This window comes from Loxodonta africana, chromosome 9 (assembly GCF_030014295.1).
Source record: "Loxodonta africana isolate mLoxAfr1 chromosome 9, mLoxAfr1.hap2, whole genome shotgun sequence".
Lineage (NCBI taxonomy): Eukaryota > Metazoa > Chordata > Mammalia > Proboscidea > Elephantidae > Loxodonta > Loxodonta africana.
Genome location: NC_087350.1, coordinates 64369878 through 64387000, shown reverse-complemented (window position 1 = coordinate 64387000; position 17123 = coordinate 64369878). Strand labels below are relative to the sequence as shown.

At 39.7% G+C, this 17123-nt stretch overlaps 1 protein-coding gene across 17 annotated transcripts in view; it reads right to left on the bottom strand.

The window, feature by feature from the left end:
• Positions 1 to 249: 249 nt before the first annotated feature.
• Positions 250 to 17123, bottom strand: part of LOC100664353 (zinc finger protein OZF-like) — a 28446-nt gene continuing 11572 nt past the window's right edge. For all 17 annotated transcript variants that reach the window (XM_064291583.1, XM_064291587.1, XM_064291591.1 and 14 more), the window contains one exon: positions 250 to 2191. In XM_064291583.1, the coding sequence (XP_064147653.1) occupies positions 1029 to 2191 (1163 nt within the window). In that variant the 3' untranslated portion in view covers positions 250 to 1028. The remainder of the gene's footprint in view (positions 2192 to 17123) is intronic.

The following is a 17123-nucleotide window of genomic DNA, read 5'->3' as shown; positions in this document are numbered from 1 at the left end:
TAAAAAACAAACCATTGTCTTTCTTATCCAGTGCTGCTATAACAGAAATACCACAAGCGAGTGGCTTTAACAAACAAGTTTATTCTCTCACAGCTGAGTAGGCTAGAAGTTCGAATTCAGGGTGCCAGCTCCAGGGGAAAGCCTTCTCTGTTGGATCTGGAGGAAAGTCCCTGCCATCAATCTTTCCTTGGTCTAGGAGATTCTCTGTGCAGGGACCCCAGGTCCAAAGGATGCACTCTGCTCCCAGCACTGCTTTCTTGGTGGTATGAGGTTGCCTTTTTCTCTGCTTGCTTCTTTCTTTTATATCTCAGAGATTGACCAAGACACAGCCTAATCTTGTACATTCAGTCCTGTCTCATTACCATAACTGCCACTAATTCCCACTTTATTAACATTACAGAGGTAGGATTTTAAAACAAAGAAAAATCACATCACATGACAAAATAGTGGACAATCACACAATATTGGGAATCACAGGCTAGCCAAGTTGACACAGTTTGAGGGGACACAACCATATTGCTTTTTCACTTATGATTTGTCATTTTATATTTTGTGTTTTAGGAAAAAATGGTGTCATTTAGCAAGGCAGGTGTGAATATCCATATCTGCTTCCAACCTACAGATAATATGGGTTATGAATGCCACCTCTACCTCATTTGGAGAATGACTACATACATGTTAGTTACTTTGTTGTGATTAATCAACTTATTTACTCTTTTAAAAATATGCATATTTCACAGTGAATATCAATCATATACAACTGAAATATTTCTAAAATACCTCTTAAAAATCTTTAGTATTAGGTCTAGACCAACATGTCAAATGTAATGTTATTTCTTTGGAAACGTTATTTCACATTCTTTAAATTTACAGAATTGCTTCTCAGTATGAATTTTCTGGTGCTTAATAATACCAGAGTTATTGTTGAAGGCTTCCCACATTTAGTACATTTATAAAGTTTCTAGCCCATATGAATTTTATGATGTGTAATAAAGTTTTGATGAATGAATTAAGGTTTTCTCATTCCACTAAAAATGTTTCTGTCCAATATGAATTCTCTGATGAATAAGAAAAGTAGATTTTTTGCTGAAGGTTTTTCCACAATCACTGCATTTGTAGGGTTTTTCTCCAGTATGTATTCTATGATGTACAGTGAGGTGTGACTTCCTTCTGAAGGCTTTTCCACACTCACTGCATTCATAGGGTTTCTTCCCAGTATGTATTCTTTGATGCACAATAAGTTGTGATTTCTGGATAAATGCTTTCCTACATTCACTGCATTCATATGGTTTTTCTCCAGTATGAATTCTCTGATGTTCGATTAACTGTGAACTCCGGATGAAGGCTTTCCCACATTCACTGCACTGATATCTTCTCTCCCCAGTGTGAATTCTTTGATGTACAATGAGATCTGACTTCTTAATGAATGCTCTTTTACATTCATTGCATTCAAAGGGTTTCTCCCCAGTATGAATTCTGTGATGTAAATTCAGTTTTGACTTCCTGCTAAAAGCTTTACCACACTCATTACATCTATAAGGTTTCTCCCCAGTATGAATCCTATGATGTTCAATAAGCTGTGAGCGCCTGATGAAGGCTTTCCCACATTCATTGCATTCATATGGTTTCTCTCCAGTATGAGCTCTCTGATGTACACTAAGTGTTGACTTCTTGATGAAAGCTTTCCCACATTCACTACATTCATAGGGCTTCTCTCCTGTATGAGTTCTCTGATGTACAGTGAGTTGTGACTTCTGAATAAAGGCTTTTTCACATTCATTACATTTGTATGGTTTCTCCCCAGTATGAATTCTCTGATGTACAATGAGTCCTGACTTGCCACTGAACAACTTTCCACACGGAATACATTTATGTGGTTTCTCATTGGAAAGAATTTTTTGTTGTGCAAGGAAGTGTGACTTCTGCATGAAGCCTCTGATGTGTTCATTAGATTTCCCGTTCAGGTGAACTACTTTTCCTTGTGCATTACATCCATGATCTATCTCCTCAGTCAGTAACTTATTGTTGAAGAATGTGTCTTGGCTCAAAAGTTTGTCTTGGTTTTTCTGGTGACTTCCTACTTCAAGTTTCCAGTCTTCAAAAATTGAATACACTATGTTACTAAGTGTAACTTCTTCAGATATGCTCCTTTGTGGGTTTAATTCTTTTATTTCAGGTCTAATGTCAAAGTCTGAAAGAAAGTCCAAGTGTACATGATATTACTTTGCTCTTAAGCTTTGAAGAAAATAAACCAAAAGACAAAATTCTTCATTTTAATGAAAATATTTAGAAATCGGATGAGTATGGTCAGCTTTGAAATTTAAGAATATGACTATAAAATCTGAGGGTATAAGAAGTGGAAAAAGAAGAGTTGATGAACTCAGGGTCCCATGAACTTCTACCCCACCTCCACCCCATCCACAGGGCTCTATGAAGAGCAAAGGCAGACCAAAACAAAACAAAAAAAAAACGCAGAAAAGACAGAGTAGGGATGCTAGCAAAGGGGCTGCGGATGAGTTGAAGTGACCATCAGGAAGATTAAATCCACAGTAAATCTAAAAGGGTTTTTTAAAAAGTAACCAGGCAGTCAACATGGCGCTATAGACAGAAGCACCACCCTCTGCAGCAATGCTCCAAAAAAAACTAAGTAAAACAGATACAAATGTCAATTCTAGAACCCTAAGTAACAAATGGAAACCCTGGTGGCATAGTGGTTAAGCACTACAGCTGCTAACCAAGAGGTTGGCAGTTCGAATCCGCCAGGCACTCCTTGGAAACTCTATGGGGCAGTTCTACAACGTCCTATAGGGTCACTATGAGTCGGAATCGACTCGATGGCAGTGGGTTTTTTGTTGTTGTTGTTTTAAGTAACAAATGAAGGAATAAAGAACTCAATCAGGCACAGAATGGAATAAGAAACTGATAGAACAGAGAATAAGGAGAGCTACGGAGTGGAGGTCCCATACCAGCTAACGTGGCCTGATTTGCCACCTTGGGCTTCAGCTACCAAAAAATTCAGACAAGGAGTACGGGAAGACAACTTCACAGAGCTCCCAGCAGGAGAAAGAGCACCCAGTAACCAGGGACACTTTCTTTCCCACCCCGCATCCTTCTTACCTCTACGAGGCCTCCGCTGCTTGCCAAAAGGCCACAGTTGTCCAACCAAAGTAGCATTTGCTCACTGCCACTGAAGTCCACCCCGACCCCACTGGCTGGCCTCTTCTGCCCATTTTTTTGCTTGTTTTCTTTTTTAATTTTTTTGGGGGGGGCTTCTTGGTTTTTTTTTTTTGGTGTTCTTGTTTCTCCAGGCCTATGTGCCATTCCCTCCCCTTCTTGACAGGTATAATTGTTTGGTTTGTCAGCTTTCTTTTTTTCATTTTATTTGTAGTTTTGATTTTTGGGAAGGGAGTTTTTGTTACTTTTCTCTCTCTCCCTTCCTTCCTTTTATTTCTCCCACCCGGCTAGCCCTGTGTGCCATCCCCTCCTCTTCTTGATGGCTGTGATTTTTTGGTTTGTTTGCTTCATTCTTTTTTTTCTGTTTCTTCTCTCCTTTACTTCCTTTCTTTTCTTCGACCCATCCAGCCTTGTGCACCACCCTTGCCCCTTGTGGAGGGGCTGTGCTGCACGGCTCAGTTGGAGAGTCACTGCACGTGGCCTCCCTGGGTCTGCACCACAGTCACTGACTGGCTTCCTCAGTGCCATTTTATTTACTTATTTGTTTGTTTGCTTTTTGGTCTATTTTTTTCTGTTTGTTTATTGTTTATTTGTTGTTTATTGTTTCTCCTCTCTCTCTCCCTTCCTTCCTTTCCTTTCTCCCATCCACCCACCCCTGTGCACTGCCCCAGCTTCTTGGTGGGCTATGATGTGCCACTCGGCTGGAGAGCCTCTGGCACACGGCCTCACTGGGTCTACGCCACCTCCACAGGCCCGTCTCCTTTTCCTTCTCCCTCCCACCTGGGCCTTTGCTGCCTCTACCCCTTCCTAACAGACCATGCTGTGCCACCCAGCAAAAGAGACATCAGCTCACTACCATTCCAATTCAGCCCCACACCCAGCGGCCGGCGCATCCACCACATTTTTTGTTGTTTTGTTTCTTTAACTGGTGGTTTCTTCTATTTCCTCTTTCTCATTTCTCCCGCCCACCTAGTCCCGTGTGCCATCCACACTGCTTCTCAACAGGCTGAGGCACATCACTCAGCTAGAAAGCCACCAGCATATGGCCTTGCCAGGTCTGCCCCACCCCCACCCACCAAATTCTACTGTACTGCCATTTTATTTACTTTCCTTTTATTATTTTTTACTTCATTTTTTGCCTTTGTTTTTCTCCATTCCCTTCTTTCACCCACCCACTTAACTCTGCACATCACATCCTCTCCTTTCTCTCCTGCTTATCTGCACCATGTGCCAAGTGCCAAGCCGAGTGGTACTGGCATGGTCCCCAGACCCTGCCCTGCTGCCCCTGAGCCCTGCCCCGTTGCCCCCAGTTCGTACTGCAAACTACCCATTCTACCCTCTCCCCCCCGCTGGACCTGTCCTGCTGCACCATAGCTGAGTGACCAGCCCTACCCACTTGGACAAGGTGGTGAGAAGACTCGTGCCCACAGGTGAGCAAACGACAAAACTCACCAAGCCTGCCTGCCCAGACATAACCAAATTAAAAAAAGCAAGACAAAACAATGAAATCTACAATCAATAAGCAAAGAAAATAATCCCTGAATGTCCCAGAGACAACAGACAATATCAAAACATATAAAATAATAGGAGAAGATGGCTCCAGAAAGTGACCAAAATAAAACACCAGATGACCTTCTGCTAGAAGAAAAGGCACTGAAACTATCTCATATGGAACTGAGAACTCTAATATTCAGGGTTCTCCAACAGATAAAGGAAAATGCAGACAAAGATAAGGGAAAAATAGACAAAATCCTGGAAAAGACAGACAAAATAATGGAAAAAATCAGGAAAATAATACAGCAACAAAATGTAAAACTGCATAAAGTACTAGAAATCATTAAAAAAAAAAAAACAGCAATTAGAAATCAAAAAAATAAACAAGAAGATTTCAGAAATGAACACTGCAATAGAAGGGTTTGGAAGCAAATTTGAAAAAATGGAAGACGGGACTAGTGAAATTGAAGACAAATCCTTGGATACCACTACATTTGAGGAAAAATCAGAGAAAAGAATGAAGAAATTCTGAGAACGATGTGGAATATAATCAAAATAAAAAATCTGCACGTGATCAGAGTTCTACAACAGAGAAAACACAGAAAGGTTCACTGAAGATGTGCTGACAGAAAACTTCCCTAATATCATGAAAGACAATAAGCTGACTATCTAAGAAGCTCAACGAGCCCCATATGAGACAGATCCCAAAAGAACAACACTAAGACATATTATAATCACACTTGCTAAAACCAAAGACAAAGAATTCTGAGAAAAGCTCAAGAAAAACAAAAAGTCATATACAGAGGGGAACCAGTAAGACAAAGCTCTGATTACTAAGCAGAGACCGTACAGGCAAGAAGGGAATGGGATGACATACAGAAAATCTTGAAAGAAAAAAACTGCCAACCAAGAATAATATATCCTGCAAAACTCTCCCTCAAATATGATAGCAAAATTAGGGCATTTCCAGATAAACAGAAATTAAGGGGATACATAAAAATCAAACCAAACTTACAAGAATTATTAAAGGGAGTCCTTCGGTTAGAGAACCAGCAACATCAGACAAAGCCCTGAATCTAACATATAAGACAGCAACAGCCAAATACCAACCTAGACAATGAACTCTCAAGGATAAAACAAAACTAAAAAATTTACAAGAGAGAACCAGAGACATAATCTGTAAATGGCCACAATGACAGAATAAAAGAGGGAATAAACAGTGTAGGTATAGACCTTACAAACGGAGAGGAAGTCAAGGCATTATCAAGTAATAAAAGACTGGGTTATACTTAGGAAAATAGGGATAAATTTCAAGGTAACCACAAAGAAAGTTAACAAACCTACCCACCAAAATAAAGAAGAAAAACAAAGCCTCAGTAAACACAAAATCTACAAAAACGAAAGAAATGGAAAAAAAATAATAAAAGGAATTCAGCACAGAAGAGTAAGAGGAACAATGAAAACATCAGTACCATAAAAAAAGCACTACAAAATGACAGCAATAAACTCACACCTATCAATAAAAAAAAACCAAACCCATTGCCATCGAGATGATTCCAACTCATAGCGACCCTATACGACAGAGTAGAACTGCCCCATAGTTTCTAAGGAGTGCCTGGTGGATTTGAAATGCAGACATTTTGGTTGGAAGCTGTAGCACTTAACCACTACGCCACCAGGGTTTCCTATCAATAATCACACTAAATATAAATGGCTTAAATGCACTCATAAACAGTGACAGAATGGGTTTAAAAAACTGTACTCATCAATACACTGCCTACAAGAGATACACCTTAGAAACAAAGACAAATTTATTAAAAATCAAAGGATGGAAAAAAACATATCACACAAACAGCTACCAAAAAAGAGGAGTGGCAATACTAATCTCAGATAAAACAGACTTTAAAATTCACCATAAAAGACAAAGAAGGGCATTATATAATGATTAAAGGGACAATCCACCATGAAGACATAACCATAATAAATATCTGTGCATCCAATGACAGGGCTCCAAAATACATAAAACAAACTCTAACAACACTGAAAAGAAATTGATAGTTCCACAATAATAGCAGGAGACTTCAACACATCACTCTGGGTAAGGGACAGAACATTTAGAAAGAAATTCAACAAAGATACAGAAGATCTAAAGGCCACAATCAACCAATATGACCTCATAAACATATATAGAACACTCCACCCAACAGCAACAAAGTACATGTTCTTTTCCAATGCACATGGAATATTCTCCAGAATAGGCTACATCTTAGACCGTAAAGCAACCCTCAAAAAAATCCTAGAATCAAACAAAATGAAAACATACCATACCAAAACCTTTGGGACACAACAAAGCCAAGGCTCAGAGGTCAATTTATAGCAACAGATGCACACATCAAAAAAGAAGGGACAAAATCAAAACATTAGCTACACAACTCAAATATAGAACAGCAAAAGAAACCCACAGCCACCAGAAAAACACCAAACCAAACCCACTACCATCGAGTCAATTCCGACTCATAGAGACCCTATAGGACAGAGTAGAACTGCCCCATAGAGTTTCCAAGGATAACCTGGTGGATTTGAACTGCTGACCTCTAGGTTAGCAGTCATAGCACTTACCCACTATGTGACCAGGGTTTCCACAGTCACCAGAAGAAAGGAAATTATAAAGATCAGAGCAGAAATAAATGAAATATAGAAAGAATCAAAAAGACCAAAAGTTGGTCCTTTGAAAGGATCAACAAAATCAACAGACTACTGGCAAAACTGACAAAAGAAAAACAAGACAGAATGCAAATAACACAAATAAGAAATGAAATGGGGGACATTACAACAGACCCAACAGAAATAAAAAGGATCATAACAGAGTACTATGAAAAACTATACTCTGACAAATTTGAAAACCTAGAGGAAATGGACAAATTTCTAGAAACACACTACCTACCCAAACTAACATAAAATGATGTTGAAAATATGAACAGAACCATAACAAGAGACTGAAAAGGTAATTTTTAAAAATTCCAACAACAAAAAAAAGCCCTGGCCCAGACAGCTTCACTGGAGAATTCTACCAAACATTCAGTGAAGAGCTTAAACCAGTACTACTCAAACTATTTCAGAACACAGAAAAGGAAGGGATACTTCCAAATTCATTATATTAAGCCAGTATAACCCTGATACCGAAACCAGGCAAAGACATCACAAAAAAAGAAAATTACAGACCAGTATCGCCCATGAGTACAGATGCTTAAATTCACAACAAAATTCTAGCTAATAAAATTCAGCATCATATCAAGAAAATAATACACCACAATCAAGTGGGACTCATACCAGATATGCAAGAATGGTTCAACATTAGAAAATCAAGCAACACAGTCCACCACATAAATAAAAGAATCACATGATCATCTCAACTGATGCAGAAAAGGCATTCGACAAAGTCCAACATCCGTTCCTGATAAAAACTCTCAATAAAATAGGTATAGAAGGGAAATTCCTCAAAACATGGTTTTGCATCTATACGAAACCAACAGCCAACATCGTTCTTAATGGAGAGAGGCTGAAAACATTCCCCTTGACAACATGAACAAGACAAAGACGCCCTTTATCAACACTGCTATTTAACACTGTGCTGAAAGTCCTAGCTAGAGCAATAAGGCAAGAGAAAGAAATAAAGGGCATCCAAATTGGTAAGGAAGAAGTAAAACTGTCCCTATTTGTGGATGATATGATATTATCATCGACAGTACTGGGTTTTTTTTTATGATACTATACATAGAAAACCCATAAGACTCCATAAGGAAACTACTGGGACTAATAAAAGGATTCAGCAGAGGAGCAGGATACAAGATAAACATACAAAAATCAGTTGGATTCCTACGCACCAATAAAGAGAACTACAAAAAGAAAATCAGGAAAACAATACCATTTATCATAGCCCCTAAAAAAAAATAAAATACTTAACAATAAATCTAACCAGGGATATATAAGGCCTATACAAAGAAAATTACAAAACACTACTGCAAGAAACCAAAAGACCGACATAAATGGAAAAACATACCATGCTCACAGATAGGTAGACTCAACATTGTGAAAATACCAGTTCTACCCAAAGCAACCTACAAATACAATGCAATCCCAATCCAAATACCAACAGCATTCTTTAAAGAGATGGAAAAACTAATCGTTAACTTATATGGAAAGGGAAGAAGCCCCAGATAAGTAAAGCTCTATCGAAGAAGGATAAAGTAGGATGACTCGCACTACCTGACCTCAGAACCTACCATACAGCTATAGTAGTCAAAACAGCCTGGTACTGGTACAATGACAGACACTTTGACCAATGGAACAGAATTGAGAACCTAGATGTAAATCTATCTACCTACGGTCACCTGATCTTTGACAAAGGCCCAAAGTCCATCAAATGGGGAAAAGACAGTCTTTTTAATAAATGGTGCAACCAAAACTGGATGCCCATCTGCAAAAAAAAAAAAAAAATGAAACAGGACCCATACCTCACACCACACACAAAAACTAATTCAAAATGGATCAAAGGCCTAAATACAAAACCAAAAACTATAAAGGTCATAAATGAAAAAATAGCGTCAACACAAGAGGCACTAATACACAGCATTAACAGTACACAAACCATAACTAACAATACACAAACACCAGAAGATAAGGTAGATAACTGGGATCGTCCATGAACACTTACGCTCATCAAAAGTCTTCACCGGGGGGGGGGGGGGGGGGGGGGCAAGATGGCTGACTAGGTAGATGCTACCTCAGATCCCTCTTGCAACAAAGACTCGGAAAATCACGTGAATCGATCACATACATGACAATCTATGAACCCTGAACAACAAACACAGATTTAAAGAGTTAACCTGAGTGACAGAGACAGAGAACAAACTACGGGGAAGCAGCGACTGTTTTCGGAGCCTGGAGTCAGAGTCCCAGTCAGGTAACCTTGGCGTCAGGCTTAGGACTGGGCCCAGGGGAGCTGAACACAACATCTTGTGACGGCGCAAACACGGGGCGCAGCCCTATCCCCCTGAACTGACCCCGGGAGGGAGCCCAGCCGGTCCGCGGGGGCGGTACGGTGATGCGGCTGGCGGGACAAGAAGTCCCCGGGAGGCAGTGACTGATTTTGGAGCCAAGAGTGCAGCATCCCAGCAGGGGAACCTTGATGCTGGGCTTTGGACTGGCAGCGGAGGATCTGACCGTGGCTTCAGCGGGCCAGACCCTCAGGGACAATCTCCACACAGCCAGCACACATACGCGACATGCCCCGGGGGAATCTCAGATAAAATAGTCATCCCAAGCAAGATAAGCAACTTTGGCTATATTCCGGGGTGCTACTCTCTCCTGTTTTTCTGAACCCTCCCCACCCCTTCCCAGGCGGCTTCATTAACATTGGAATTTCCTGAGCCAGAGGGAGAACGGCTCTGGCTCCGCGGCTTTGCTTTTCCCTTTTTTCTTTTTTTTTAGTCTTTTCTTAACCCATTCTTCCGGCCTGAGAGAAGGAACCACAAAAAACCCAGGGACCAAAAATCCTTCCCTAATTGGACTAAAAACACAAAACCAGCTCCAGCCAAGCATATATGATCCAAATCTCGGGCTTTCATCCTTACAGGGAACAAGGTGGCGGTTATAATCCAAAGGCAGTTCTGATAGGGATCTGACTGCATTTTTTTTAGCAGATTTACTGGAAATACAAGTTTCCCAGGTCTGATATCTCTGCTTATTCAACAGAGCCCTAACTGACCCACAACAGGGAACTGAGGGCTGAAGCTCCCCCCAGACCACCTAGCCTCTTGCCTTAGGGGTCTAAGGAGGGTGACACCTACCAATCTCTACAGGTACTTGCACTGGGGGCCTAAGGTACAGCTGCAGAGCCCTCCCACCAAGGTGCTATAGGAATAGAGACACACCTACCTCACTGACACTTGGGGAAAGCCTGTCAGCATCCTGCCCCTGCTGGAGTGTTAACCCCAGCTGCTAACAGAATCTGGTGCACACAACTATCACCACTACTTCTCGAGGTGGATAGGTGTTAGGGGGCAGCACACACTTGATGACCCAAAATCAGATTCTACTCAAGAATAGTGAATAGACTCAGGCATATATATCTGGCAACAGCCCAAACCACCTGGTAATAGGTCATAAGTAAGTCAAGGGCTACAACAAACAAGACAGCACAATCTAGTAGCCCATCCACGTATATTGAAAGAAAACAAAACAAGGTAAGACTCAGTGAGCAATTATAGAATACATCACTACAATATCTTAGTGATGGCTCGGAGACAGCAGTCAATATCAAACCACATAAACAAGCAGACCATGACAGCTTCTACAACCGCCCAAACAAAAGAATCAAAATCTTTCCCAAATGAAGATACAATCCTGGAATTATCAGATACAGAATATAAAAAACTAATTTACAGAATGCTTCAAGACATCAGGGATGACCTCAGAAACAAAATAAGGCAAACTGCAGAAAAAGCCAAGGAACACACTGACAAAACAGCTGAAGAACTCAAAAACATTATTCAAGAACATACTGGAAAAATTAAGAAGTTGCAAGAATCCATAGAGAGACAGCATGTAGAAATCCAAAAGATTAACAATAAAATTACAGAATTAGACAACGCAATAGGAAGTCAGAGGAGCAGACTCGAGCAATTAGAATGCAGAGTGGGAAATCTGGAGGACCAGGGAATTAACATCAACATAGCTAAAAAAAATCAGATAAAAGAATTAAAAAAAATGAAGAAACCCTAAGAATCATGTGGGACTCTATCAAGAGGGATAACTTGCAGGTGATTGGAGTCCCAGAACAGGGAGGGAGGACAGAAAACACAGAGAAAATAGTTGAAGAACTCCTGACAGAAAACTTCCCTGACATCATGAAAAACGGAAGGATACCAATCCAAGATGCTCCTCGAACCCCATTTAAGATTGATCCAAAAAGAAAAACACCAAGACATATTACCATCAAACTTGCCAAAACCAAAGATAAAGAGAAAATTTTAAAAGCAGCCAGGGAGAAAAGAAAGGTCTCCTTCAGGGGAGAATCAATAAGAGTAAATTCAGACTACTCAGCAGAAACCATGCAGGCAAGAAGGCAATGGGATGACATATACAGAGCACTGAAGGAGAAAAACTGCCAGCCAAGGATCCTATATCCAACAAAACTCTCTTTGAAATATGAAGGTGAAATTAAGATATTTACAGATAAACAGACGCTTAGAGAATATGTAAAAACCAAACCAAAGCTACAAGAAATACTAAAGGAAATTGTTTGGTCAGAAAACCAATAATATCAGATACCAGCACAACACAAGGTCATAGAACACAACATCCTGATATCAACTCAAATACAGCAATCACAAAAACAAAATAAGATTTAAAAAAAAAAAATGCTCAAAACAGGGAATCATTGAAGTCAATACGTAAAAGATCACAATAATCAAAAACAGGGACTAAATACAGGTGGCATAGAATTGCCATATGGAGAGGGATACAAGGCGATTTAGGACAATACAAGCTAGGTTTTTACTTAGAAAAATAGGGGTAAATATTAAGGTAACCACAAAGAGGTATAACAACTCCATAACTCAAAATAAAAGCCAAGAAAAACGTTAACGACTCAAAAAACATAAAGTCAAATACTATGAAAATGAGGATCTCACAATTTACAAAGACAAACGTCTCAGCACGAAAAAGTGGAAAAATGAAATTGTCAACAACACACATAAAAAGGCATCAAAATGACACTAAAAAAAAAAAAAAAAAACACTTACCTATAATTACGCTGAACGTAAATGGACTAAATGCACCAATAAAGAGACAGAGAGTCTCGGACTGGATAAAGAAGCACGATCCGTCTATATGCTGCCTACAAGAGACACACCTTAGACTTAGAGACACAAACAAACTAAAACTCAAAGGATGGAAAAAAATATATCAAGCAAACAATAAGCAAAAAAGAAGAGGAGTAGCAATATTAATTTCTGACAAAATAGACTTTAGACTTAAATCCACCACAAAGGATAAAGAAGGACACTACATAATGATAAAAGGGACAATTGATCAGGAAGATCTAACCATATTAAATACTTATGCACCCAATGACGGGGCTGCAAGATACATAAATCAAATTTTCACAGAACTGAAAAGTGAGAAAGACGCCTCCACAATTATAGTAGGAGACTTCAACACACCACTTTCGGAGAAGGACAGGACATCCACTAAGAAGCTCAATAGAGACACGGAAGACCTAATTACAACAATCAACCAACTTGACCTCATTGACTTATACAGATCTCTCCACCCAACTGCTGCAAAGTATACTTTTTTTTCTAGCGCACATGGAACATTCTCTAGAATAGACCACATATTAGGTCATAAAACAAACCTTTGCAGAACCCAAAATATCGAAATATTACAAAGCATCTTCTCAGACCACAAGGCAATAAAACTAGAAATCAATAACAGAAAAACTAGGGAAAAGAAATCAAATACTTGGAAACTGAACAACACCCTCCTGAAAAAAGACTGGGTTATAGAAGACATTAAGGAGGGAAGAAGGAAATTCATAGAAAGCAACGAGAATGAAAATACTTCCTATCAAAACCTCTGGGACACAGCAAAAGCAGTGCTCAGAGGTCAATTTGTATCGATAAATGCACACATACAAAAAGAAGAAAGAGCCAAAATCAGAGAACTGTCCCGACAACTTGAACAAACAGAAAGCGAGCAGCAAAAGAATCCATCAGGCACCAGAAGAAAACAAATAATAAAAATTAGAGCTGAACTAAATGAATTAGAGAACAGAAAAACAATTGAAAGAATTAACAAAGCCAAAAGCTGGTTCTTTGAAAAAATTAACAAAATTGATAAACCATTGGCTAGACTGACTAAAGAAATACAGGAAAGGAAACAAATAACCCAAACAAGAAACGAGAAGGGCCACATCACAACAGACCCAACTGAAATTAAAAGAATCATATCAGATTATTACGAAAAATTGTACTCTAACAAATTTGCAAACCTAGAAGAAATGGATGAATTCCTGGAAAAACACTACCTACCTAAACTAACACAATCAGAAGTAGAACAACTATATAGACCATAACAAAAAAAGAGATTGAAACGGTAATCAAAAAACTCCCAACAAAAAAAAGCCCTGGCCCGGATGGCTATACTGCAGAGTTCTACCAAACTTTCAGAGAAGAGATAACACCATTACTACTAAAGGTATTTCAAAGCATAGAAAATGACGGAATACTACCCAACTCATTCTATGAAGCCACCATCTCCCTGATACCAAAACCAGGTAAAGACATCATAAAAAAAGAAAATTACAGACCTATCTCCCTCATGAACATAGATGCAAAAATCCTCAACAAAATTCTAGCCAATAGAATTCAACAACGTATCAAAAAAATAATCCACCACGACCAAGTGGGATTTATACCAGGTAGGCAAGGCTGGTTTAATATCAGAAAAACCATTAATGCAATCCACTATATAAGTAAAACAAAAGACAAAAACCACATGGTCTTATCAATTGATGCAGAAAAGGCATTTGACAAAGTCCAACACCCATTTATGATAAAAACTCTCACCAAAATAGGAATTGAAGGAAAATTCCTCAACATAATAAAGGGCATCTGTGCTAAGCCAACAGCCAACATCACTCTAAATGGAGAGAACCTGAAAGCATTTCCCTTGAGAACGGGAACCAGACAAGGATGCCCTTTATCACCACTCTTATTCAACATTGCGCTACAAGTCCTAGCCAGAGCAATTCAGCTAGACAAAGAAATAAAGGGCATCCGGATTGGCAAAGAGGAAGTAAAATTATCTCTATTTGCAGATGACATGATCTTATACACAGAAAACCCCAACGAATCCTTCAGAAAACTACTGAAACTAATAGAACAGTTTGGCAGAGTCTCAGGTTATAAGATAAACATACAAAAATCACTTGGATTCCTCTACATCAACAAAAAGAACATCGAAGCGGAAATCACCAAATCAATACCATTCACAGTAGCCCCCAAGAAGATAAAATACTTAGGAATAAATCCTACCAAGGATGTAAAAGACCTATACAAAGAAAACTACAAAGCTCTACCACAAGAAATTAAAAAGGACATACTTAAGTGGAAAAACATACCTTGCTCATGGATAGGAAGACTTAACATAGTAAAAATGTCTATTCTACCAAAAGCCATCTATACATACAGTGCACTTCCGATCCAAATTCCAATGTCATTTTTTAAGGTGATGGAGAAACAAATCACCAACTTCATATGGAAGGGAAAGAGGCCTCAGATAAGCAAAGCATTACTGAAAAAGAAGAAGAAAGTGGGAGGCCTCACTCTACCGGATTTCAGAACCTATTATACAGCCACAGTAGTCAAAACAGCCTGGTACTGGTACAACAACAGACACATAGACCAGTGGAACAGAATTGAGAACCCAGATATAAATCCATCCACATATGAGCAGCTGATATTTGACAAAGGCCCAGTGTCAGTTAGTTGGGGAAAAGATAGTCTTTTTAACAAATGGTGCTGGCATAACTGGATATCCATTTGCAAAAAAATGAAACAGGGCCCATACCTCCCACCATGCACAAAAACTAACTCCAAGTGGATCAACGACCCAAACATAAAGACTAAAACGATAAAGATCATGGAAGAAAAAATTGGGACAACCTTAGGAGCTCTAATACAAGGCATAAACAGAATACAAAACATTACCAAAAACGACGAAGAGAAACCAGATAACTGGGAGCTCCTAAAAATCAAACACCTATGCTCATCTAAAGACTTCACCAAAAGAGTAAAAAGACCACCTACAGACTGGGAAAGAATTTTCAGCTATGACATCTCCGACCAGCGCCTGATCTCTAAAATTTATATGATTGTCAAAACTCAACCACAAAAAGACAAACAACCCAATCAAGAAGCGGGCAAAGGAGATGAACACACACTTCACTAAAGAAGATATTCAGGCAGCTAACAGATACATGAGAAAATGCTCTCGATCATTAGCCATTAGAGAAATGCAAATTAAAACCACGATGAGATTCCATCTCACTCCAACAAGGCTGGCATTAATCCAAAAAACACAAAATAATAAATGTTGGAGAGGCTGCGGACAGATTGGAACTCTTATACACTGCTGCTGGGAATGTAAAATGGTACAACCACTTTGGAAATCTATCTGGCGTTTTCTTAAACAGTTAGAAATAGAACTACCATACAACCCAGAAATCCCACTCCTCAGAATATACCCTAGAGAAATAAAAGCCTTCACACAAACAGATATATGCACACCCATGTTTATTGCAGCTCTGTTTACAATAGCAAAAAGTTGGAAGCAACCAAGGTGTCCATCAACGGATGAATGGGTAAATAAATTGTGGTATATTCACACAATGGAATACTACGCATCGATAAAGAACAGTGACGAATCTGTGAAACATTTCATAACATGGAGGAACCTGGAAGGCATTATGCTGAGCGAAATTAGTCCAAGGCAAAAGGACAAATATTGTATAAGACCACTATTATAAGATTTTGAGAAATAGTATAAACTGAGAAGAACACATACTTTTGTGGTTACAAGGAGGGGAGGGAGGGAGGGTGGGAGAGGGTTTTTTACTGATTAATTAGTAGATGAGAACTGCTTTAGGTGAAGGGAAGGACAATACTCAATACATGGAAGGTCAGCTCAACTGGACTGGACCAAAAGCAAGGAAGTTTCCGGGATGAAATGAATGCTTCAAAGGTCAGCGGAGCAAGGGCGGGGGTTTGGGGACCATGGTTTAAGGGGACTTCTAAGTCAATTGGCAAAATAATTCTATTATGAAAACATTCTGCATCCCACTTTGAAATGTGGCGTCTGGGGTCTTAAATGCTAACAAGTGGCCATCTAAGATGCATCAATTGGTCTCAACCCACCTGGAGCGAAGGAAAATGAAGAACACCAAGGTCACACGATAACTAAGAGCCCAAGAGACAGAAAGGGCCACATGAACCAGAGACCTACATCATCCTGAGACCAGAAGAACTAGTTGGTGCCCGGCCACAATCGACGACTGCCCTGACAGGGAGCACAACAGAGAACCCCTGAGGGAGCAGGAGATCAGTGGGATGCAGACCCCAAATTCTCATAAAAAGGCCATACTTAACGGTCTGACTGAGACTAGAGGAATCCCAGCGGTCATGGTCCCCAAACCTTCTGTTGGCACAGGACAGGAACCATTCCCGAAGACAACTCATCAGACATGAAAGAGACTGGACAGTGGGTAGGAGAGAGATGCTGATGAAGAGTGTGCTAATTATAGGAGGTGGACACTTGAGACTGTGTTGGCATCTCCTGTCTGGAGGGGGGATGGGAGGATAGAGTGAGTTGGAAGCTGGCAAGATTGTCAC